The sequence below is a fragment of the Lemur catta genome, chromosome 13 (genome assembly GCF_020740605.2).
Source record: "Lemur catta isolate mLemCat1 chromosome 13, mLemCat1.pri, whole genome shotgun sequence".
Classification (NCBI taxonomy): Eukaryota; Metazoa; Chordata; class Mammalia; order Primates; family Lemuridae; genus Lemur; species Lemur catta.
Window position 1 is genome coordinate 69,931,177 of NC_059140.1, and position 26,214 is coordinate 69,957,390.

Below are 26,214 nucleotides of genomic sequence, written 5' to 3' on the forward strand. Positions count from 1 at the left end.
TTTTAACTGAACATGTCAGGAGAGTTTTAAACTTAAGCATAAGTGGTTGGCAATATTAGTAAGGCAAGAATTCTTGTGCTAATAAGTATATTGTATTGTTGAGTTACTTATGTTGTTCTCTTTGGTTAGAATACTGATGCCATTTTATCTGGTGTTTCTTTATTTGATTGTTTAGGTGGAAAAATATGCTAAAGTAGAAAAGTCTATCAAATCGGATGACTCACAACCAACAGTCTGGCCAGCCCATGTAAGATCATTGCCTGTATTTCTAATGATGCTGTTTCTAATCTGGGATTTGAATTCATTGTTAAACAGAAAGTGCAATTGCCATAGATTGGGACCTTTATTAAAAAGGATTTTCTGAGGATTCAGTGAATTACAAGAAGGAACAACTTTTTTTTTCTTAATAAAAGTATGGTTTCTGTTTTAAAGAGCGATTTTAATGCAGAACAGCATTTCCTTTTGTTTGCATATTGGTAGTTCTGATTTGTTTTCTGTTTCAAATTAGTAAATTCTTCTAAGGATGTCTCTTAACAGAGATGTTCTGGTTAAGTTTCCCTAATTATAATAGTAACTTCTTAAAGGGAGAAATAGTCATAATATGTTAAATTAGGTGAACCCCAAGAGTGGAATGATGAGAGAGGTTTTTTATGTATGGTAGCAAAAGCAGACAAATAGAACAGATCTGCTTTTGAAAATTTTATCCTCAATATTATTTAATATTTGCAGTTCATATTTCCCTGCTGAGCATGAAGGAGTAGGGTAGCATGAGGGTCAGGGGCACCAGCTGGGGTATGGACTGCTGGCTCCTTATGTGACCCCTAGTGAAGTCACTTAACCTCTCTGCTCAGTTCTCTCACCTCTAATATGGAAATAATAACAGTATAGAGCATCATGATGTGGTGAAGATTATGAGGCAGTACTTGTAGAGTGCCGAGAACAATTTTCAATAAATGTTTACTGGTAGGATTTCCAACACATATATTAATATGTATAAGGTATTTAATGAGATACTAATATTGTTACATATGTTTATACTTGATGGTATATGTTAATGCTTTATTAGATTATGTTTAGTGTGTATACATTTAAAAAAACTATTCTTCCGTCCTTTATTCTTTCAGGCAGTTGTAAACATCTTTGTAGCCCAAGGGCCGTGTCTTTGTACTGGCAGATATAAGTTTGTCATTTATTCCCAATTTTTACTGATGCTGATTGCTTGCTTACTTGAGAAGGTATTTATTTGGGATGCTCTGTCTTTTTCAGGATGTAAAAGATGATTATGTGTTTGAATGTGAAGCTGGCAGTCAATATCAGAAAACAAAGCTGACCATCCTGCAGTCACTTGGTGATCCACTTTACTATGGTAAAATACAGCCATGTAAAGCAGATGAAGAAAGTGACAGCCAGATGTCTCCATCACAGTGAGTTCTGTTAAGTACTTCTAACTGACAAAATCAGACAGCCAGAATTTATCTAGCAATTACTGATGAACCATTAATGAATAAAAATTTCCCTTTGGGAATTCATTTGTTAGTTAAATGTACCAATTAGATTTGGCAGGGTACCTATGTAAGCTTAAATCATATACCATGTTGTCTAAGAGTTATTTAAAATATTTCTTTTTTAAAAAAAACCATATAGTAGAATTTTATTCTTGCTTTGAAGGATAGTCCTGTGATATCCTTGTTGGTATATTTATGGCACTTACGACTTAACCTTTCTGTAAGCGTGAAGTATTCGGGCAATTATGTTTAAATGGGAAGCAAGTTTGGTGTAAATGTTAAGAGATTGTTGGTATTTCACCATTGTGTGTCAGGAGACAGACTGAGTGGGTAATATCGTTGTTGTCCCTAGAAATATATATAGTTGATCTTCCAAAAATATGAATTATATGTAATTAGTACACGATATCAGTATTTTGTTTTTATTATTAGCTTTATTATTAGTTTTGTTTTCTAATCAACTTTATGTTGTTTTGAAAAGAAGGGGGAAAAAAGGAACTCAGCAGAAAAGGGCAGGAATCCAGTTTACATTAAATTGTTTGTAAAGTCTTTACTTACACAAAATACTAATTGAAACTATAGGAGAAACTCAAATTTAAAGAGTAACCTCACCCATCCCTAGGTAAAAGTCAGTGAGAGGAACTAGTAGCAGTCAGGGAATCTTTAGATAATTTTTGCACATTACCAGTTTTTATTTTTGTATACAAAGATCAGGTATTTTGATTACTCATATTTTAAAAAAATCTTTCACTTAAAGACATACATTGGTCATTTTAAATTTATTAACTTTTCTAGAATGCAAGGATAATATAGGTTCTCTCATGAAAAAAAAAAAATCAGTCCAAAAAGCAAACTGATTAACTTGCTTGACAGGAAGCAAATTGAAATGTTTGCCTTTATATCAGAGTCACTGCAAAAATGCTACATTTATTATCTTCCAGTCATTCTTCCCTATTTATAAAATACTTTATTTAAAAACTCTGAAGTTAAAGTTTGAGCTGCATTAACCAAGTTTTTTTTTTTACATTTTATATTTCAGCTCCTCCACAGATGATCATTCAAATTGGTAATTAAAAAACAAACAAACTCACTATTCTAATCTGTTAGGAAATCATATAAATGTCAAACTCTTTAAAAAGACTTGGTAGAGATATTTTATTTGAATTGGTGATAAATTATCTTCCTTGTCTAAAATATATTCTAAGGTCCTGTTATATGGACATATATAATAACTTCTAAAATCAAAGGTTAAAGTGAGAGGAAGGCCAAGGCCTTGTACATGGTAGTTCAGTGATTTTGCTGTAGGGTGAACACTTGTAAGGGTATATAGCAGTTTGTAACTTTCAGCCCAGATTTATATTGTATTATAAATAAATTTTGGTCAAAATAAATCTCCCTTAAGTTAAATCTGCTAAATTATTCACATGCTTATTTCATAATGCATGCAAAACTTGGTCATTGCTTCATAAGTTTAAATGTATTTTTAAATTTTTTTACATAATATCTTGGTAGATTTAATATCAATTTATCAAATTACCGTGACTAAAATATGGAGGACTTCAAAAGTGATTCCAGGGCTTCTTAAGACAACTGTTACCTAATATTTCTCTCCTTTTTTTTTTTTTTTTTAACATTTTAGGTTTATTATTGGATCAAAGACTGATGCTGAGAGGTAAAAATATTTGCATCTTTATTTTTGGTCATAAAGGATATGAAAAACTTTTCACCCTTATAAGATAGAGAGTACTCCATTAGGAGTCAAAAACTTTGATTTTAGTTTTGCCATTAACTGGTCAAATATACAACATTTAATGTTTATGGGCCTCAGCTGAAAAATTGGAATCTTTAGGGTTCTTTCCAACTTTAAAAACCTATTGATTCTGGGGAAATGTTTGAAAGGGTATGATAACCAAACTATTAAGAATGGTTGTTTTCATAGAATGAGATTTGGGTGACTAACGCATTTTTCCTATGTTCTTAATAACTTAGGATATTTTTTCATAGAATCAAGAAAACAAAATAAGAATACTTAAAATACACTTTTATTTTAAATATAAAAACTTAGACATATCTACTATAGCTAAGGAAGATGATTTCTAGGTAATACATTACTCAGAATCTAAGAGAAAGGCAATATTTTTTTTGGCTGCGTATTGGTTAAATAATCCCTGAAATTTCTGTATTAGAAATAAGATATTGAAAGTATATCTTTAGGCTGTTATCTAGTAAAATGTTTTAAACATTAGCTTGTCATTGAAAAAGTTAGAAAAATGTGTGTTAAACATAAATTGCCTAATTTAAATCTTTGTGTCAATTTTGATGGAACATTTTTTTCTCATTAAGTCATTATTTCCTATATAATAAATTTATGTTTAAAACAGGGGTTAGCTAATCTTTACCTGTTTTCCCTTACTATTTCAGGGTAGTTAATCAGTACCAGGAGTTGGTCCAGAATGAAGCCAAATGTCCAGTCAAGATGTCACATAGCTCCAGTGGCTCAGCCAGTCTGAGTCAACTTTCTCCAGGGAAAGAAACAGAAGTGTGTTTATTATTGTTACTTTTTTGTGTCTAATTGTTTCTCAAGAAATCTGAGAAATGTTAAGGATCATTTTTTGAGAGGTGGGGGTATTGTTTATTTTTAACTTCTTTTTATTATTTAAGTTTTTGTAATAGAAATTTTGTAATGTCCACTAAGGTAGAGAGAAGAGTATCATGAACACCCATGTTCTAGTCATCTGGTTTCAATAGTTGTTATTTTCCTGGAAAAGATAGGCATAGAAGGATGGGAACTTTGCATCCATCTTACTCTGCCCTTCTCTCTCAAATTCTTTCTCCCTGCCCTATTACTCAGAAATCTTCTCATTGCTTGTATTTACTGTAATATATTTCGTGGGTCTCATGTGAAAGTATGTTCCTCTGTAATAATATTCAATCTATAGCCACTAAGAGTATTTTGCAGTTATAAATTGTGTATTTTCATCGGGGAATTATAGTGGTATTTAATAAGTATACTTAATGTCACTGTCTTTTAGCAGCCTGAGAACGTGTCAGTTCAGTCTTCAGTGTTGGGGAAAGGAGTAAAACATCGACCCCCACCCATCAAACTTCCCTCAAGCTCAGGAAGTAGTTCCTCAGGTATACATTTCTTAGTTTTTTACAGTCTGGAGTAAGATATTATTATACAATAGTAATCTCTTTCTAAAACTTTGCCCCTATTTTCATTTCTTCAGTTTATAGACTTTTGAATAATAACCTAGAAAATAACTTACGTTCTTCTTCTAGGTAACTATTTTACACCACAACAGGCAAGCAGCTTTCTTAAATCTCCGACTCCTCCTCCTTCTTCCAAGCCACCAAGTCTTTCTCGGAAGTCATCTGTGGATCTCAATCAAGTTAGCATGCTTTCTCCAGCTGCCCTGTCACCTGCCAGCTCATCACAAAGTGAGTCATAACTTAAATTCTTCATTAAGTCTTCATAAGCTTTTGCATTAGTGTTTCTTAAGACAGCTTTTTTCGACCTGTGAATTAGTGAAATCTGAATGTACTGTGTACCCAAAATGTGTAAGTTGCGAGAAGCTTCAGGCAGAGCTCTGTTGATTGTATGTATTATGTCTTTATTGTAATTGTACTTGTTTTTCTGTTATCTATGTATGCACTCTGTGTATACCTTTCTTATAGACTTGCAACCTACACATCTCCTTAAAACAATACTCTGGTAGTTACATGTGGCAGTAAGATTTCAAAATATTTTTTTATCCCAGTGTACCCTAGGATCATTTTACATTTTATGTAAACTATGTGGCTGATATGAAAAAAATGTCATAAGAGTTGTTGCTGCAGGTCCTATCTTTGTATATGTAAGAAGCCAACTAGTTCCAAGGTGGTGATACAATAAACTGAAAACCAGTATTTCAAAAACACTCCTACACTCTTGTATAAATTGTCAGTTACTAAATGTGAATGATGATCATAAAGCATTATTCTGAAGATATTAAAATGTAATTTTTACTACTGATTACTTTTTTTAAAAAAAACATCAAGAAGAGTTATACAAGAATGCTAGCATTAGTTGGGGAGAATTTCTTCAAATTAGTAAATATCTGAATATTTTAGGTATCGAGGTGGGGGAAAAAAGCATTCCAGTTTTTTAGATTTTTTGTAGATAACTAATGTGTGCTGAAAGTTTTAGTACACTGCACAGTGATAGGGTGGTCTTCGCATTAGATATAAACATCTTCATCTTGATAGCTCAAAAGGTGTAATTTTTCTGCCTTCTTGTTTTGCACAAAGAAAAATATATAAATTTTCTGAAAGTCTTATTCACACTTCTTATGTTGTGGGTATGGATTATGGTAATCTACTGCACACAGTTGTTACTTTAAGTAAGGGTTGAGTGACAGCTTCTGGACATTCACATTTCTTTCCTTTCTTTCTGCAGGACATGAAAGCTAAAAAAGAAAACACCTCAAGAGCTTTTGGTTTTACTTTTTTGGTTTTTGTTTTTTTGTTTTTGTTTTTTTTTAAAAATTGATAAACTGTGCATACTTCATTCACAACAGATTTTCTATACATTCTACATTTAAACAGAAGTACACAGTTACTGTTAAAGATGCAGTATTATCTATCAAATATTTGCTTTATTACTGTTTTTTGTAAATTGTTTGTCAGGATAAACTGTGTTAGGAATTAAACATGTATATTTAGGTGCCAAATAAGATTGTTAACCACATGTAATTTATTAAATATGTTCATAGTTTATCTCAGACTGTTACACTAAATAAGCAATACTTTTAAATGAAGTCTTGAATTAGTAAAATCGTAAATAACAAATTACTTTGAATTACTTTTGAACTTTTTAGGCTAAAGGCAGCATGTAGGAAACCAACTTTTAAATGGGTATTGTGGTAGAATACAAATGTATAATTTTACTGTTACGGTAATAGCATCTCTAATGGGATTTTTCGGTGATATACTGCATCCTTAATTGTAATTGAGTGTAGCAACACTCATGTATCATGTGTAGAAATTAACACTTGCAGTTAACTGCTTATAAAAAAAAACTGGAACAAATTGTCAGTGCTAAGTAAGATTCCATTAACCTTATTTTAAAAAGGACTGGCCATTTATAACAAACTAGCAATTTTTATTTTTCTCAATGAGCAGGATCTGGAACTCCTAAGCCATCTACTCCTACACCAACCCCTTCATCGATCCCACACCCTCCTGATGCTCAGAGCTCAACTCCTAGTACCCCTTCAGCCACCCCTACTCCCCAAGATTCAGGCTTCACCCCTCAGCCCACTTTGTTAACTCAGTTTGCTCAGCAGCAAAGGTCTCTGAGCCAGGCAATGCCTGTAACGACCATTCCTCTTTCCACCATGGTAACATCTATAACTACAGGAACTACGGCCACCCAGGTCATGGCAAACTCTGCTGGACTTAACTTCATCAATGTAGTGGGCTCTGTTTGGTAAGTTTGCATTAATGTCCTGTTTTTTTGTTTTTTTTTTTTAAAGATAGTCTCACCAGTCTAAATAAATTCTTATTTAAAATTAAGAACAAATTGCATATTATACAAACTGAAAGAGAATAGGTTAGATGTGGACAGAAGCTTCCTGACATGTATGTTTTAATTTTATATAACACATCTATTAAGTGCACTGAGATGATACTTCATATTGACGGCAGCTTGGATTTTTCTTTTTACCCTCTGTGTTACCATCTTTTAGTTCTTTGGTTAACACTTTACTTTCCCAAATTACATTTTAAACATTTAAACATTTTAAACCTTAATAAATACTCAGTACTTCATTTTAGCCAACCTTGCTGTCACTTTTTGTCATTAAAATGAAACTGAGCCTAGAAATTGATATTTAAGGCAGAAATAACTGTGTTTGTTCAGTAGTTTGTTTTTAATCCAAGGAATTGTGTTACTGATTTTTCCTTTTATGGTGGAAGTTTAATGCTTTGTTTTATTCTCTTGCAGTGGGGCCCAGGCTCTGATGAGTGGTTCAAACCCCATGCTGGGCTGTAACACTGGTGCCATAACTCCTGCAGGAATAAACCTGAGTGGACTTCTGCCCTCAGGAGGTCTGCTACCAAATGCATTGCCCAGTGCAATGCAGGCAGCTTCTCAAGCAGGTCAGAATGTTGGAAATAATAACCTCTAAAAAATTAAAGTACATGCTAAAGTAAAAATGTTATTTTAAGGGTCTTACTAAAGGCATTTAATGTCATTATTTTATGACATTATATCCCAGGTATTTAATTTCAAAGGCCTTTCAAATTCTAGTATTTGAATCCAAAACCATCAATCTAGCCGTCAGCTTCTATGAAGAAACTTGGTAAGCCTGTGAGTCTGTGCAAATTATCTTTTGCTTTCCAAATATTGTAGTAAAATTAATTTTGGTAGCCTTATTATTGCCAGTATAGTCATGTTCCAGGGAAAATGTATTTTTAAAATGTACATCATGCAGGAGAGGCAACACAGCATGGCAGTTAAAAGCCTAGATTCTAGACCCGGATTGAGTAAGCTTGAATCCCAGTTGGGCAACTCACTATTTGTGTAATCTTGGGAAAGTTTCCTTTGTTCTTCATTTCCTCATAAATAAAATGGGGATAGCTATGATAACTCAGTTATGAGGATTAAATGAATAAATGCAGATGATGTGTTTACCGTGCTTGAGACATGATAAGCATTATTATTACAAAATAGTTATAACTTTTGCCATTTTTTTTATACTCTTTAAAAGAATACATTGTAATATCTTGGAACAATTTAATTTCTTACTGAGGAAAAATTTAACAGGAAAAACAACATAATAAGAAAAAATTATCAAAAACTTTCCATGGGCTGCAGGCAGTGGTTCATGCCTATAATCTCAGGACTTTGGGAGGCTGAAGTGGAAGAATCTCTAGAGGCCAGGAATTCGAGACCAGCCTAGGCAACATAGTGAGGCCCTTTCTCTACAAAATATGAAAACATAAAAATTAGCTGGGCATAGTGGTGTGCACTTGTAGTCCTGGCTACTCGGGAGGCTGAGGTAGAAGGATCACTTGAGCCCAGGAGTTCAGAGGCTGCAGTGAGCTGTGATCGCACCATTGCACTTCAGCCTAGGTGACAGAGTGAGGCCCTCCTTCAAACAAACAAAAACAAACAAAAAAAGTTTCTGTGAATTATAAGAAAGAGAACCCAAAGAATATTATAATGAAACATGTTAACCTGTTATGATTTCCTGCTTCTAGCTAATGTTCTTATTTTAACAAGCATAAATGTTAAATGTACTGTGTTGGCAAAAGCCCTGGAAATAGAATCAAATCTGGAATTTAGGGTATTTACATTTATATGTAACCCTACCACTTGCATCAGTTACACATGGCTTCAGTTGTAAACTGTGGGGCCTTAGAGAAATCACTTAATTTTTCTCCCTTAACTTCACTTTCATTTACTCTAAAATGGAAGTAGAAATATCTTCATTTGGCACTTCAGAGAAATAAATGAAGTATAAAAGTGCCTTTGTTAAGCTAGAAAGCATCATACAGATGTCATCTGTTAATACTTTAAAAGGGAGTTGAACCATTTTTTATAAGAATTTTTCCTAAGAGGAATATCAATTTCAATATGATATTTTTCAGTTTTTTAAACAAGGCTTCAGTAGTATCACATGTGAATTTCTTGTCTCACATCTTTTCTTTTAATAAAATTATCTGATAGAGAGAACTAGATACATATTTTGTTAATGAGCAAAATATACTTTAAGACCAGGGTCACCTAGCAGGGGTGGGAAACCTGCAGCCTCAAGGCCACATGTGACCCTCCAGATCCCTAAGTGTGGCCCCTCAACCAAATCCAAGTTTCACAGAACAAATCCCTTTATTAAAAGGATGTATTCTATACAATTTGGATTCAATCAAAAGGCTGCGCTCAAGGATCCACAAAGCCACATGTGGCCCAAAAAGCCTACATTCTGAGGCTTTACTGAAAAAGTTTTACGATATGCACTTTGTGTTACATCACAGATTTTTAAGAATAAGGTCAGAATCAACAGAGCACGCTGTTTCCTGACTTTGGGTTTTGATCCTTACACATAAAATTCAGTATTCTTTAGCATTCTGGATATTGGCATTTGCAGTTAAAAAAAAGGCATAGAACACACTCTTTCTTAGAGGTACTATAGTATACAATGTAGTACTGAGAAATGTAAATAGATGCTAGTACTTGAAATGTATTTGCACAACAGTGAGTTTTATCATATTCATGGTGTCCTAATAATTCTAGCTCACTCTTTGTTCAGCCAGCAGTCAGAATAGAGAAAAGAAGTCTCAGTTTCTGAGATATAGAATATAATGTGCATCTGGTGCTCCACCTCTTTGAGTAAAATCTCAGTATTGATAAATATTGAAGAAAATGGTCTATTGTTTTTAAGATATTTTAAAAGTATGGAAAATAAGCCTATCTATGCAGAGAGTACATAAAATGTACTTTAATGTACTAAGTATAAGTTATTTTCATGTGTAATGAAGTTTCAATTCTGTTATAACCATGAGTTTTATTTAACAGGTGTTCCATTTGGTTTAAAAAATACTTCAAGTCTCAGACCCTTAAATCTACTCCAGGTAAACCTGAAACACTGCTTTTGATACTTCGATTTTTTTTTCTAAAAAATGTCTATCTGTATATATCAGTATTTGAAATTTTGAGTTATGTTCAGAATCTTCTAAGGGGATGGTTACTCTTGCTACCTTTGTGTGGCCAGGTGGATATGGAGGAAAAATCAGCATTCTATATACCACACTTTCATTGGCTCTAGCAGCCCTGCCTAATCAACTACCTGTTGCATTGGGGAGAATTGACACCTTCCAAGAAGGATACTTGCCTACAATAGTAATAGTGGATATACCTATAAATTAATTGCTCTCCCAACAGATAATTTTATGTAAACACTATTACTTGCAGTCAATTTTGTGCTTGAATGGAGATTTTAAAAATAAGTATGTATTCTTTTCCTGAGGAGAGTATGATTTCTTAACATAGTGGCAGGCACCTAATTATCATTCAGTAAATGCTTGTTGATTTATAGTATGTATCTAACGATGAGGCTTTGCTTTTCTTGTATATGTTATCAGTGTCAGCATATTCATAGAGGTAGAAGATGGAGATTTTATAACACATACTTTTGCCATATTCTGGGTTATGTGCTAAGTCCTTTAATTTAAAGAAAGAATAAGGTATTAAGCTAGTTGTTTGGAAAATGGATGGAATTACATAGAGAACTTAAAGATAGACATGATGTAAAGATCTGAAGATATGACATGGTAGAACTATGGATTGTTGGGAACAAACAGATCAACCAGCCTGGTATTCAGGAATAACAATTGAGAAATTCATTAAAGCTAACACTTAAAACTTATTTCTTATATAAGATGCAAATAAGTGTCAGTATCCATAGACTGTAATTGCAGAACAGTATACTTGTAATATGGGCAAGACCACAGATCCCATTGGTTTATTTAGCCTATTTTCTTGCATATTACTGTTGGAATTTCTCTCAAGGATCAGTCTTAGCACTGATAATAAGGGATAAGGACAAGGCCACCTTATGGATTTATTATATTTTTCTACATTTACCATCCACTGATTGAAGAAGGCACAATTGATCTGTGCTGTGTCCAAATTTACCTAACAGTAAGCTGTGCAGAATGTAGATAATTTTGACCCAAAGATGCCTATACAGATCTAAGCTATATAGCTGGTATTTTCTTGGACATTCTCCCAAGAGCCTCAAAATACTTCTAACTTAAATCTCTATAAATTAAAATGAAAAAGCTATTAGTTTTCTGGTTCATTTGGAAAGCATTGTTTTAATTATTAACCTGAAGTTTCTGGATGCTTCTTAAACATATCTTTAATTTGTTTCAATTTAGATTCAGAATGACAGAACAGATTATGGTCTCCAAACTAAATATGACATCTAATGTTCCTTTTCAGCTTCAGAATTCCTCACTATGTTATATAGAAATTCATGCATTTCTTGAGTTTTAACAGAGTTAGAACAAAGTTTGGAGGGTAGGTTTTCTTTTTTTTTTCTTTTTTTTTTTTTGAGACAGAGTCTCGCTCTGTTGCCCGGGCTAGAGTGCCATGGCGTCAGCCTAGCTCACAGCAACCTCAAACTCCTGGGCTTGAGCAATCCTTCTGCCTCAGCCTCCCAAGTAGCTGGGAATACAGGCATGCGCTACTATATACCCGGCTAATTTTTTCTATATATTTTTAGTTGTCCAGCTAGTTTCTTTCTATTTTTAGTGGAGATGGGGTATCACTCTTGCTCAGGCTGGTCTCAAACTCCTGAGCTCAAAGGATCCGCCCACCTTGGCCTCCCAGAGTGTTAGAATTACAGACGTGAGCCACCGCGCCCAGCCTAGGTTTTCTTAATATACATTTCTGATTCCCAAGCTTGTTTTTACTTTCTAATGCATTTAGTGCTCTTTTGTAGTGATATATAAGAAGAGTGAAATAAAAAATAGTATGTAAATCTGGATAGCTATTCAACTATTGAAGCAGAAAGATTTGTTTGAGAGTATTAACATTTGGGAGCCCAAAGTAATAGCACTTAAAAATTGTTTCTAAATAGATTTTTTTTTAAGGGCAGGCAATATGTTTTGGGTTTTGTTTACCTATTTCCTCATTGACTAGAATAGTACTCGACACATAGTAAATGCTCCAAAACTTTTTGTGGAATAAAGAAATTTAAACATTTCATATAAAAATAATGTTGGTTAATTGGTTATAAAATTGGTTAATTCTTGTTGAAATTCTTAATAGCTTCCAGGTGGTTCACTCATTTTTAACACCCTGCAGCAGCAGCAACAACAGCTGTCTCAGTTCACACCACAACAACCTCAGCAGCCCTCAACTTCTAGTCCTCAACAGCCTGGGGAGCAGGTATGGGTTTTCTAGCCTTCCATATGCTTTTACCATACAATTTATAACATTTTTTGTATAACCCAAGCATATTTCAAGTGCTTTTATTTAATTTATTGGAACAAACATTTCCTATAATGTTTTTCTTTGTTAACAGTAGTAGCTCTCAGTTATTGGGTACCTATTTGTAATAAAACAGCCATAGTAACTAGAGGATGTCACCTGCATCTTGCATGGTAGGAATTGATTCAGATAAATTACTCTCGCTAATAGCCACATAGTGAAGAGCAGAGCCAGGGATTCAAACCCAGGTCTTTCTGCCCCTATGGCCCGTGTATTTTCTCCAGTCATCATCTTTCTGTTCATAGGATTTTGTTGCTATTGGAATAGAGATGTCCCTGTTATGACATCATAGGGCAGTGGGAACACAGACAAAAACAAATACTTGAACGCTGCCAAACAGAATGAAATTGAATAAGAGCTGCAGTAAATTAAAATAGAAGAAGGAACTACAAGTGTTTTTATCATTTTAACCATTTTTAAGCGTTCAGTTCAGTAGTGTTAAGTATATTCACATTGTTGTGCAACAGATTTCTAGAACTTCTTCATCTTGCAAAACTGACACTCTGTATCCAGTACATAACAATTTCCCATTTCCCCTTCTCACCTGCTGGCAACCACCATTCTACTTCATGTTTGTATGAGTTTGACTACTCAAGATACCTCATATAAGTGAAATCATATATTTTTTTATCCTTTCATGTTTGGCTTATTTGTCCTTTTCATTTCTTAGCATAAAGCTAAACAAGGTTCATCCATGTTGTAGCATGTGTCAGAATCTCCTTCCTTTTAATGCTGAATAATATTCATATATACCATACTTTGTTTATCCATTCATGCATTGATGGATACTTGGTTGGCTTCCATCTTTTGGCTATTATGAATAATGCTGCTGTGAGCATAGGTATACAGTTACCTCTTTCAAACCCTGTTTTCAATTCTTTTGGATATATACCCAGAAATTGGATTGCTGAGTCATGGGGTAATTCTAGTTTTAATTTTTTTAAGAAGCACCATACTGTTTTTGATAATGGCTATACCATTTTATATCATTCCTACCAATAGTGCACAAAGGTTCTCTCTTATTTGTCCATATCCTTGCCAGCATTTTATTTTCTGGTGGTGGTGGTGGTGGTTTGGGGCATTTTTTTTATAGCAGCCGTCCTAATGGGTGTAAGATAATAATATGCATTTCCTTAATGATTAGTGATGTGGAGCATCTTTTCATATGCTTCTTGGCCATTTGTATATCATCTTTAGAGAAAAGTCTATTCAGGTCCTTTGCCCGTTTTTATCAGGTTATTTTGTTGTCATTGTTGAATTATAGTTCTTCATATATTCTTTATATATATATCAGATATATGATTTGCATGTATTTTCTTTCATTCATGGGTTGCCTTTTCACTCTTTTGATTGTGTCCTTTGCACAAAAGTTTTTAATTTTGGTATAGTTCATTTTATCTGTTTTTACTTTTATTGCCTGTGCTTTTGGTATCATTGAAGATCATTGCCAAATCCAATGTCATGCAGCTCTTTCACTGTCTTCTTCTATAGTTTTTGGTCTCTTTAAATTTATTGAAAATGCTTCCTAGTATTGACTTGCTTTGTATGTTTTTGAGAAATCTGATGCCAGTCTAATTATCTTGCTCTTATAAGTTTATTTATTTAATCATTTTGCTTAGAGGCCCTGAAAGTTTATCTTTGAAGTCTAATATTTTCACTTAGATATGTGTCAGAATCAATCTTTCATGTCTTTCCAGTGAGTCCTTTTAATGTGTAGATTCAGGTCTAAAGTGGAAGATTAGATTATTGGGTTGAGGTTGTTTTTTCCTAAAATAAACATTTATTGTTACACATTTCCTTCTCAGTACTGCTTTGTTATATCAAGTTATTTAATGGTGGTGTTCAGGTCTTCTACATCCATACTGACTTTCTTTCTACATGTTCTTAAGTGTTGAAGTCTTTAACCAAAACTGGAAATTTCTGTCTGTCCTTTTGGTTCTATCAGTTTTGCTGAAGTGTTTTTTTTTTTTGTTTTTTTTGTTTTTTTTGAGGCTGTATTTTTAGGTGCACACACATTTAGGATTATCATGTCCTTTTTTAATTGACCCCTTATCATTAATAAATGACCTTTATTTCTAGTATTAGTAGTAGTTCTTGCTTTTTTTGATACTAGTATACCTTATTCCATCCTTTTGGTTTTAGTCTGAGTCTTTTTATTTCTTAGTGTTTACATTTCTTATTCAAGGTGTTTAGTCATTATTACAGCTTGTTTGTGACAATTTAATTCCATTGGTGGTGATGTCTTACAATCTTCTTTAGGTTTGTGGGGTGTTTTTAGGTAGGAAATTTGTATCAGCTGGGGTTTTTTGCATTTTAGGATTGTTTTCTGATAGCTGTGATGGAGGTGACGTGCTCTGCTGTTTTCTGTTGTTCATTTCATAAACTGGGTTTCAAGTTTAAGAGTGTCCCCTTACTGTCAGCTCTGTGCTGTTTGGTGCAATTTCTTTCTAAAAACTTTAGAAAGTTTTTAGAATAACTTTCTAAAAATAGTTATATATTTCTTCCCCTCAAGAAATATATAACTTTTGAAATGTTTGGCTTGCATTATATACTGAATTGTGATTTCAGACATTATTTTAGGTGGTATCAAAGAATGTCTTTTGCAGAGGAAAGTTTTTAATTTTGATAATGTCCAAGTTAATAGTTTCTTTCTATATGGAATGTGCTTTAAGTGTCATGTCCAGGAACTCTTTACCTAGCCCTAGGCCCCAAAGATTTTCTCCTGTGTTTTCTTCTAACAGTTATATAGTTTCCTATTTTAAATCTTGATCCACTGTCAGTTAATTTTTGTATGAGAGTTACAGGTCCAAGTTGTTTTGTTTTGTTTTGGGTTTTGCCTATAAATATCAAATTGCTCCAACACCAGTTGTTGAAAAAGTTATTCTTCCTCAATTGAATTACTTTTGCACCTTTCAAAAGTCAGTTGGCTGTATTTGTGTGGGGCTGTTTTTGAGTTCTCTGTTCTGTTCCATCGATGATCTATCTAACTGCCTTCCTCAGCCAGTACCACACTGTCGTGATCACTGTAGATTATGTAGTAAGTCTATGTCTTCTCCACCTCATTCTTTTTCAGATTTGTTGTAGCTAGTCTAGATCCTATACTTTTCCATATAAATTTTAGAATCAACTTGTCTGTATCTACAAAACACTTGCTAGAATTTTTAAAGGAGTTAAACTTATCGATCAGTTTGTGGGAGAATTGCCATCTTTATTACATGAGTCTTCCAATCCATGAAAACAATATGTCTCTATCTAAGCCAAAATCGATGTTTTACAGTTTTTGGCATATAAGTCCTGTATATGTTTTGTTACATTTATACCTGAGTTTTTGTTTTTTTTTGTTTTGTTTTTTTTTTTGAGCCCCTGTGAATAGTATTATTTTTAGTTTATTTCCACACATGTTCGTTACTAGTGTGTAGTATTGATTTTTGTGTGTTGATCCTGTATCCTGCAATCCTACAGAATTTACTAGTTCTAGGACCTTTTTTGTAGATTCCTCAGGATTTCCTACATAGACAGTTGTGCCATTTGCAAATTAAGGACAGTTTTCTTTTTTCTTTTACAATCTCTATGCCTTTTATTTCCTTTTCTTGACTTAACTCCACTGGCTAGAAGTTCCAGTACTATGTTTATGTTACAAAGGATGTTTTAAGCTTTACAAAGTTGTTTTAATATGGTTTTATAAAAGCTTTAGGAATTATTAATATAGCAAACAATAAGTACAGATTCAATTCTGAAAACTGAAGTTTTTTCAAAATACCATAAATTTATTATTGCTTATTTAAATACCTTTTAAGTTTTTCCCTTACATTATTCTTTTTATAAGACCTAGTCTAATATTGTTTTTTCTTATAGAGGAAAAAAAAATTCTAGTTCCTTTTCACCAACTCAAAATTGTTTTTCCTTTTTATATAAGTCATTGTTATTTTTTTATTCAGGGTTCTGAACAAGGTTCAACCAGTCAAGAACAGACCTTATCTGCTCAGCAAGCTGCTGTTATTAACCTTACTGGTGTAGGGAGTTTTATGCAGTCACAGGCAGCTGGTAGGTATTTTCATAACTTCATCTGCAGAATTTACTTGAAGTAGCTAGTGTATTTGGGGTCTCACCACTTAAAAGTTTTCTTTTCCTTCCCTTGCAAGCAGTAATCAGGAAAAAGTAAACTTGTATTTAATGTGTGAACTATTAAATCAACTGATGACTGTCTTGAGGTCTTTTTCACTGACAGTTGATTAATTAAAAGAGCTTTGAGTTACATATATTTATGGCAGTTGTTTTTTCCTCATGTTAAAGTTTACTGCCAAAACTTTACATAATTATCCAACTTCCTGGGAAGCTACCAAGGCTGTTTTCAGTATTTGCTAGTAGTGGTCTTAGTTATCTTAATAACTTTAAAGTTTTCCTGGGTTATTGAGACTACATTTTTCTCGATTGCATAATCTTTTGTCTCATTCTAGTAGCTTGTAGTTGTATAAATGACTTAAATCTTAATGGTCAGTAGTATAACTTCTGTAAGCCACTTTTGTCGTTTGAAAAAAATGAGATTAAACTAATTACTATTCACCACTTAGCAGATTTATGAGCCAGAGTTACCTTTAGTGATTATCCTGTTAATTGAAGACAATAATTCTAACTTCATATTTAATTAAAACCAGTAAGACGTGTATAAGACAGCTATGATGGAGTTTGAAGATTGAATGAGTGATTGTGTTCCAGTATTTTGACATTATCATCACTGTGGGCTTACTATAATGGCTTTAGAATTCCTATATAACTTCCAGTGTCTGAATTTAGGAGTCTTTTAGAATAGAATAATCAAAGTCTTTATTTTGGAAATACCTAATTCTTACAAAAAGTAATAATTCAGAGCTGTGAATTTCCAAATGTACTCTTATTTTACATTTAAAAGAAAGTCTTCTAAACAAAATAGCACCAGTATCAAATTTCACTGAACTGCAAGAGAAGAGAGGAAGGGATACAGTGCCTTGGCACACCTGCACTCCCTTCCCTTTCCTTGTCCAGAAAGTTCCATCAACTAACAGGAGACTATACTAAATTTATTCTGAAATGTCTATGATTTGATACTTAAGATTAATCATACTGCTAACTTTTCTATTATTTCATTTTCTGTGTTGTCCTTTTCTAACCCTGGTAGCCTTCAAACTTTTTGACTGGCCTGCTTTCCCCTTCTCCTCTCTGTAGTGTTGTCTCAGCTTGGCTCTGCCGAGAACAGACCTGAGCAAAGCCTTCCTCAGCAGAGATTCCAGCTCTCCTCTGCCTTTCAACAGCAGCAGCAACAGATACAAGTAATCCAGCAACTTCACTCTGATTACATTTTTAAAGATACTCTGCTCCAAAAGTACCTCAGAATACCTTGCTTTAGAATTATATTACTGTCTTTTAAGACTATACAGTAATTGGTAAATAATTTAGCAAATTTTATTTAAAAGTCTGACATTTTAGCCAGTCAACTTGGAGCACTGAATATATTTTGTACATTTAAGCCATACTCTTTTCCTAATTTTAAATCTTTAATGAAGTGCTGGTGGCACATTAATTAACATACTTTTCTAGCTTGCAGTATATTTTGAAATAGACAGTTGTAAGTGCCAATTGTTACCTTTCTAATATTGTACTGCAGAAAAGTATTCCTATTAGTAACTGTCATACTTGTTTATTTAGAAAAATGTTATAGTATTATTTTAGGAAGGAAAGTCAGCATAACATAGTTGACTATCTCGATATTTAGGGTGGTTTTATATTGCTATAAACTATCATCATACAACAAAATGGTAACTGAAGTTGCTGAGTTACTGCAATATAGACTGGCAGGGCAAAGTAACAGACATAATTTTGAAGTTTGCCAAGAATCATTTTTAAAGCCCTCAGCAGGCTTCTGTGCCACTGGTGCTGTTTGACTGTGCATTGTCTCCATGTGGTATAGTCCCTTTTTGTTATCTTGGTGCTTTCTCCCTTTCAGTTTTGTTGTTTTCGTCACTCTCAGGAAAAGCACCTTTCCACACCTACCTGCATTTAACATAACTTGGTATTTTTTTTCCTCCCTTTTGCAGCAGTTGCGATTCTTGCAGCATCAAATGGCTATGGCAGCAGCAGCAGCACAAACAGCTCAGCTACATCGTCATCGGCATACAGGCAGCCAGTCAAAAAGTAAAATGAAGAGAGGCACGCCAACCACTCCAAAATTCTGAGTCTTGCATTATTTTTTTTTAAACACAAGAGCATTGAATCAAAAGGATTGAGTTTCTACTTCATTTTTGTTTTTTAATGTGTCAGTATTTTACATTGCTAGATGTACAAACTTTATACAGAAGCACAACCCTATGATTTTTAAATAAAAACAGGGAAATGGTTTAACAAACTAGGGTTGATTTGCCTAAGTCATTGCTTTTTAAAAATGGTTTCACAGTACCTAAATATATATGGAAGTGACCTAAGAAATACTAGAAACATCCTTCAGAAGAATGTAGTTTGATATTTATTTAGTATAAAAGGTTTGTGCACAGTTCAACAAATACAATTTTTACAAATCTGTTTTGAAAACGTTGTGGCTATTTATTTGGGTTTCATACTCTTAATTACTTCATCCATCAGTTTTTTTACTTCTTTGTGTCTTGTAACTGCTCGACTCATACAGTCCTGAAGTTTAGCTCCCGTCAGTCCACTTCCACCTGAAAAATTGTGCCAGTACTTTAATCAGTTATCTTACTTTGTAAAACATCAACATCATGTCAAATTGTAAAACAAAAAAAATGGAAAATGTAAATCAGGGATATGGTCTCAAGAACTGCAAGTTAATGTCTTAACAAGACCTCCAGGTGATTCTGATGTATGCCTTTAGTTTAAGAGCCACTGATAAAACAACATAAAAATGTAAGGAATTTCAGGTGGCAAAGAAACTATAGTAAACTTACATTAGGTAAATAATAAAATATCCCACATTTCATTTGGCCCTCCATAATATAAAGCTCACACTGAATTTTCACCTATATATGTTTAGAACTGAAGTGGCAGGAACATACCTGGTTTGTGAAGACAACAGAGCTTGCCTTCCTCATCCATTACTATCGTTAAGGTTCCAGTTGCCAGATGTTCCTCCTCTCCAGTAGGGTCAACTATGAGCAAAGTGCTACAAGAAAAAGTATAAGTTATCAATCTGTGCAACAAATTTTACTTTAAAAGAATACTAAATATACTACCTGCATTTTAGCCTAGGTATTGATGTCAGATACAAGAGCTAGAATAGAACTGGTAGGAAAACAGAAAAGTTAATAGCAGCCTATAATCTAATACTTGTAAGAAATTTTGCTCTTCAATTTGTAAATATATTATAGTATCTTGCAAATTTTTTAGATAGATTCAGGTAAGTCTTTAGTAAAAGAATTGAAAATTAACATTACACAGGGATAACTGAAAGCAAGGAAAAGATAAAGTGAGCATAGAATTGATCATTCAAATCAGAATGTTTATGAAAGTGGACAGGTTGACCAGAAATAATTGTGCAGGGACATGTATAAATACAATGTCAGGGCAAACTCTAGGATATAGGATCACCTTAGGCATTTCCTGAAGAGTTAAAGGGCATTGTTTTTTACATTTGATTGACTTACTCATCAAACACAGCAAAGGAAGTTGCAACTGGATGAGTTCTAATATTCAAATAATTTTTCTTCTTTAAATTAACTTCTGCTAAGGCAGTTTCTTCATTTATAGTAACTTCAGGCAGCTGTACTAGGAAAAGGGCAAATATGTAAAGTCAGTCTCTACTATTAAACAGTTTCTATGCTTTGTTAACTCACTTTTCTCTCCTTTTTACTTGTCCAGAACATTCTTCTATAAAAAGTATCTTAGAACAACTAAGGTAAATATAGTGGGTATAAACACTGTTTTTCAGAACATATGCCATTCCTGCCTAGCACTTCATTTAAAAAAAAAAATTTTTTTTTTTTTTCTTTAATTTTTAGAGACAGGTGTCTTGCTATCTTGCCCAGGCTGGATTCAAACTCTTGGGCTCAAGCAAGCCTCCTGCCTCACCCTCCCTGTTTGGACTACAGGTGTGTGCCACCACACCTAGCTTAATCAAAATGATTAATAGGTAAAATGTCTCCCACTTTCTAAATGCCAGGTACTATTTTAAGCATTTTCACATTTTAATTGTATTTATTTAATCATCAACAGTCTTACTAAGTTAGTACTGTTTATCCTCATTTGTTACAGATAAAGTAACTAGCACAGAGTGATAGAGCCAGAATTCAAACTTCAGTCCCTGCTTTAACAACTATACTGTAATAATGCTATGCTTACTACTTTTTCTACCTCCAGTTAGTTGTATTATCAATTCTGCAAGGCAGTGATAGAGAATATGAACAAGTCACTAAAATCCATAACAAATCAATTTACCTAGACTTCTTACTGAGGGAATTTACTGTTACTATGGCCTTACGGTAAAAACAATACAATCCAATCTACTCCTTTTGGCAACATAACATAAAAACCTTAGAGAATACTTGCAGATCTTCACCAATCACCTAGCCTGTAGTTACAACTCTTATTACCCCATAATAATGCTATTTTGGGAAGGATTGCAGTCCTAACCCAAATATTAATAGATGGACACAGTCAAAGCAACACTCTAAAAGGCATTCAGTTAGCAAATATAAAGCTTCCAAGTATATTTGGAAAGCTAAGTCAGTGTTATGTTCATTAATTGACAAACACATGAATGATAGCTAAATCTTAAAAATCATTTTAAAAATTTATTGAGCAAATGTACATTAAAAGTTTCACTAAGAAGAACATTCTGACCCATTAGTAGAAACAGTGCCTTAAAGGTTGCTTACCATTTTTTAAGGCCGCTAGCAAAGCAAACGTGCAGGCATCCAAAATGTTTCCATCATAGTCAAGACAAATGAGATCACAGTATAGAACCCAAGCAAGCTAAAATAAGAGTACACACAACAGGAAATTAAAGCCTCCTAAAGGGTAGAACATACTATTTGCTTAGATTTAAGAACCACAGAACCCTCAAACAAGCAAGATAACCTTCAGGGCTCAAAAACTTTAAAAAATGCTTTGCCCTATGTAAAACAGAAAATCAAAAGAGAGTGGACAGGTTTTGTGAAAGCTGGTTTTTGACTATCAAGCTGATAAGTAAACATCTCCATTTACCTCAAAGGGAATTATAATAGATGTAGAAGAAATTTTCATTGTTGCTGGGTTAGCAGATGAGGGAAGTGTTTTTTGAAAGCTCTAGCTAAAACTCAAAATGAATTTTCCCACAGAAATGTTAATACATGAAGTGTTTAGGTTTTACAGTGCTAATAAATCAGTCTGTGATCTAATAGAAAAAGCTCTCTAGGTTCTAATCAACCTAGTTCTATGTTTTCAAACAAACTTTTGGAATCTCCTGTGTGGGTTCACCTTAAACACGTTAGCATGATCAGAAATTAATCTGCTATAAGGAATAAAAAATAACTGCATTTTTCTCTAATAAAAGTTAAGGGGGAAAAGTTACCCCAGCTTAAAAGGTAGCTCCCAAAGAGGCAGTAAGTCAGTCAAACTTGTTTGTTTTTTATAAACGACATAATTTAAAACTTATTTTACTGAATTCCATCTAAAATCTATACATCTACATTTAAGGCTACTGTGCTTTGTGTTGAGATTTCCCTGTTCCCTTCCCCACCCCCCAAAAACACTTCAGAATTAATAAAAGCTTGTAGCTTCTCTATTCCTCTTACCTTTCCTGGAGAAATGCATAAGTCCTCTTTCTGAATTATCTGTGAACTTGATTTAACGACAAAGAGCACAGTAAACGAAAGGTCAAAAACTATCTGAAAATGAATCATAGTAAAATTTTACCATGTGGTCTCACTTTTCAATGACGTCTGCAATGAACTGGCTAGCCACTTGCGCCTCTTCTCCAGGAGGTCCAGACCGAAATCTTGATGAACACAGGGGTGGTAGATCCACATTAGGAACTGAAAGAAACACTCTACAGCTGTGAACTAAACTTAACCCTCTGGTTTACTGAAATGTTAAAGGTATTAGCAATACACAGTAAAGGCAATTGTGGCCATGACTATAAGCTTTTCCAAGTAGAATGCATTGAAACATTATAATTATATTCTTTCTGGTCTCTGTAAGACTCCCAGGCTTAGATAAAGTGAAATTTATATTTTTCTGACTTTTTTTCCATGCAAATTTTTTTAAAATCTATAAATTAGGCCTCATTCCTCCTAAATCCTTCACGAAAGTTTTCCTTATTTCTTTCAAAACAGCTCAGTCTGTAACAGAAGATAGCCCCTCTGCTCACACCCCAACTTTTTTACATTTGAAAAATGTTGGTTCTTACCATAAAGAACAAATGGTCCAAAACAAGAAAAAAAAAAATCGCAGTGTTCAGAATCCCTATGGAAACAAAAGTTTGCAAGGACAGCCCTTTGCCTAAAAAAATTCTATTTTCTTGACATCTGATTGTATGAACAAAATTTGACCAAGTTTGATAAGGGTTAAATTTATGAAGTCCTATTATCTTCCTATTATGCTATCTTCTGCTAAAACATACAGAAAACTTTGGGGGATATGATACAATTCTACGTATTTCTGAATATTAGGAATAATTTTCTTTACCTTAAATACTAGGACTTAAAATAAAATTATTATTAAACATATTAAAGGATTCGTATTAGAATTACAAAATCATTTAACTTACCAACATATCCTTTATCAGGGGCATCTGTTGGTGGTGCTGCAAATTCCTACAGAAGTAAAAGAAAGGTTTCCTATTGAACAAAGCTACTAAAAAATTGTGAAGATAGTTAGCAATCAGTTATGCATGGCTCTACCAAAGACCATCTTAGCGAGTTAACTACCACATCATGAGTTATGTATGCTTGGGGAATCCTGTTAAGGGCTCTAAAGACATTAGCACTGAACCTCACAGTATCTCTGCAAGGTAAGAAGGCAGTATAGTATAGTGGACTACACTATGGTGCTGCTCATCAAGATTACCTGCGGATCTTTTATTTATTTATTTATTTTTGAAAGGGATAAGTAAAGAGGCTTTATTGGAGCGCCACGGGGTGAGGGTAACGAGTCCCAAGAGAGGGACCTGGGCCGAGATTTTCGGGTTGAGAGAGACCTGAAAAGTCGCCTGGGGATCTTTTAAAAAATACTAATTGGGTTTCTGCCCCACCCTCCCTTCTACTCATTCAGTAAACAAGAATCTGAATTTGATTCCAGATTGAGGAACTGGTGGTACAGTGGTCAAGAGCAAAAGCTATGCAATCATTACTACCCCAATTCAAATGTCACACACTTACTGGCTGAGAGTCTTTGGGCAAGTTACCTCTAACCTTTAACTTCCTCATCCTAAGGGTCAAATAAGATATGCCATTAAGTTCCTAGCATAAAACCTGGCAAGAAGTACTCATATCTTACTGTTAGATATCACCCCAACTTTATTGAGGAAGAATCTCAACTGAGGTTAAGCAACACAGGGTATAATGTAGTCAAAAAAGCAAAGGCTTTGGAGTCAGATTTATGTTGTAATTTCTACTTATGAGCCTTGTGTACATGGACAAGTTACTGAGCCTCGTCTATAAAACAGGAGACGGAGAGAAATAAATGATTGTTTTGAAGATTAAACTGGATAATTCTGTAAAGCACCTAGTAAGGTGCCTGGAACACAGTAGGTACTCAGTAGATGGTGGCTCCTATTCCTCAAACTTTTCTATGGAACAATCTCAATTTTCCACAGACACAGATTAAATGTTATCCCTGGCTTAAGAGATGTCACTAAAAATCTCAATTTCTGAAACGATACAACCGAATTCTTTAAAAATTAAAGGTGATAAAGATTTAAAAAGTTTCAGTACACTTGACAAATGTTCATAAATTATAATAAGTCAGTAGGTTGTATTATCTAATACTCATAGGTGAAAGCTCTTGGGAAACTAAAACACTAAAAAACTGATACCTGACTGCTTTATCGGTAGAATTATAGGGGTACCTTACAATCTAATAAATATATGAAGCTAATTTGGTAACTCAAATCTCAATAGAATATATGTTAAACATACCGCTTTAACTCCACAAATTACTGTAGTATTTCCCAGCTTCACTAAAGCAGAACCATCTGCAGTACTAATTGAACCTGAAAAGATATGTATTTAAGCAAAATGAAAAGTTCATAGAAGGAAAACAGCTACAGAATTATCTATATAAGTAAAATTAAATTTTAGCTTACTAAAGCATATGATTATCTTGCTACACATCTCAGTTGCTTATGAAAATTTATTCCATGTTCAGGTCATTTATTTTATAATTATTTACACCATTTAAAATTAATGTTTTAAGAATTATTCACTTGTCCTTGAATTTGACTTAATTATTTTTCATTCAGTCACAGAGCTGTTGTACAGAGAAAAATCTCTTGACACAAAAGCATCAAATCTCTTAGATACTTAGTGGAAAAGCTGTTTAAGTGGTACACCGACTAAGACTTGTAAATGTCATACAGTTGAAACTGGAAAATATATACTCACCTATGTTGACAGTTGTGGTCCTAAATTCACCAAGTTCCCTTCCATCAGGACGGCAGTTCTCTTTCTAAATAAATATTATGTTTATATGAATATAGATTACATATTTTACTCAGTGTCTCTTACATATTTTACAAAACACCAGGGGAAACACATTAAACCTCATTACTTAAAATGAATTAAATTACTTGAAATTTATCTTTAAAAGCAGCATATGATGTTATCAAAAGGTATAACGTGCACATAACCATCTTTACTCACCAGAAATCTCCTGTAATAGTCCAGAGGTTCCACGGTTCTGAAACACGTGTTAAAATATATCTGAGGTAAGTTAATGAATCTTAACATAAATCCAGAAACTGGGAAAGATCTTAAGTGTGGTGATGCAGCATAAATCTCCACAATTTGTAACTAAAAGTAATTACAGAAAGTAGAAATTCTTGTAGCAGCAATCACATTCACTGCTGTGACTTTAAATAATTAGATTGGAGTCCACAGCCTTTGGAAATCTTTAAAAGAGGATTAGTCCAGGTGTTAAAATAACCCTTTCATTCTTGCTATAAAGCAGGGATTCTGAGATTAGTGATCATGAAAGAGCTACACCTTACTAGGTAATTCAGGGAATGGGGAAAGAAAGTTACATATTTATTTTCACTGTAACTGAAATTTAGCATATCCTTCAATTATGAAGGCCCTCCCACCGTCTCCTGCTTCGGCGGAGAAAACAAAAGGAACCCTGGCGGCATCACCCTCCAGATGAGAAAATCTCAGTTTAGAGTTAAAGGAAACACCATCCGCCGGCCACCGACACTCACTTGAACCCAGCCGCCATCTTCCCGCCCGCGTGCCTGCGCCTGCGCCGCTCCGCCTCCGCGCGCCTGCGCCGTCCGTACGGCCCGAGCGCCGTCTCCGCCGCCGTACTTTCGCCACAGACGCCCGGGCCCTGCTCCCTCTGCAGGGGACGCCTAAGGCAGGGATGCAATGAGAGTGGTCCTGGGCCCGCCTTCGCATCGACCTTCCCTCGCCAGACGCCCCTCTAGGTTTCCTTGCCTTGGACGTATTTTGACGAATCTGCTCTTAGAGAAGTGACTAAGTGTCCCTCTTTGTA

The 26,214-nt window shown here is 34.1% G+C and overlaps 2 protein-coding genes across 22 annotated transcripts in view; one reads left to right on the forward strand and one right to left on the reverse strand.

The window, feature by feature from the left end:
- Window positions 1-19,107, forward strand: part of SUPT20H (SPT20 homolog, SAGA complex component) — a 38,680-nt gene extending 19,573 nt beyond the window's left edge. For 8 of the 21 annotated variants that reach the window (XM_045567368.1, XM_045567370.1, XM_045567374.1 and 5 more), the window contains 14 exons: window positions 176-247; window positions 1,267-1,424; window positions 2,545-2,571; window positions 3,145-3,177; window positions 3,927-4,044; window positions 4,538-4,640; window positions 4,788-4,946; window positions 6,669-6,975; window positions 7,492-7,646; window positions 10,066-10,121; window positions 12,325-12,444; window positions 16,485-16,590; window positions 17,749-17,852; window positions 18,618-19,107. In XM_045567368.1, coding sequence (XP_045423324.1) covers window positions 176-247; window positions 1,267-1,424; window positions 2,545-2,571; window positions 3,145-3,177; window positions 3,927-4,044; window positions 4,538-4,640; window positions 4,788-4,946; window positions 6,669-6,975; window positions 7,492-7,646; window positions 10,066-10,121; window positions 12,325-12,444; window positions 16,485-16,590; window positions 17,749-17,852; window positions 18,618-18,755 — 1,656 coding nt within the window. In that variant the 3' untranslated portion in view covers window positions 18,756-19,107. The remainder of the gene's footprint in view (window positions 1-175; window positions 248-1,266; window positions 1,425-2,544; window positions 2,572-3,144; window positions 3,178-3,926; window positions 4,045-4,537; window positions 4,641-4,787; window positions 4,947-6,668; window positions 6,976-7,491; window positions 7,647-10,065; window positions 10,122-12,324; window positions 12,445-16,484; window positions 16,591-17,748; window positions 17,853-18,617) is intronic. The other 13 variants (XM_045567386.1, XM_045567385.1, XM_045567387.1 and 10 more) reach the window with 9 other exon arrangements.
- EXOSC8 (exosome component 8) lies at window positions 19,020-25,980 on the reverse strand. The gene is made up of 11 exons (XM_045567389.1): window positions 25,922-25,980; window positions 25,368-25,404; window positions 25,110-25,173; window positions 24,645-24,718; window positions 23,276-23,321; window positions 22,436-22,541; window positions 22,302-22,347; window positions 21,405-21,501; window positions 20,175-20,295; window positions 19,587-19,693; window positions 19,020-19,235 (listed from the first exon to the last, which is right to left on the reverse strand). The coding sequence occupies exons 1-11, from the start codon at window positions 25,936-25,938 to the stop codon at window positions 19,120-19,122; spliced, it is 831 nt and encodes a 276-aa protein (XP_045423345.1). The 5' UTR covers window positions 25,939-25,980; the 3' UTR covers window positions 19,020-19,119.
- Between the last annotated feature and the right edge of the window lie 234 nt (window positions 25,981-26,214).

Bases quoted from the DNA above. Each gene is read 5' to 3' on its own strand.
- EXOSC8 (XM_045567389.1), bottom strand. The intron at 23,322-24,644 runs GTATGTTTAACA...TTACTTCTGTAG, and splicing joins TAATTTGTGGAGTTAAAGCG to GAATTTGCAGCACCACCAAC. The intron at 19,236-19,586 runs GTATGTTCCTGC...ACAATTTTTCAG, and splicing joins CTGTTGTCTTCACAAACCAG to GTGGAAGTGGACTGACGGGA.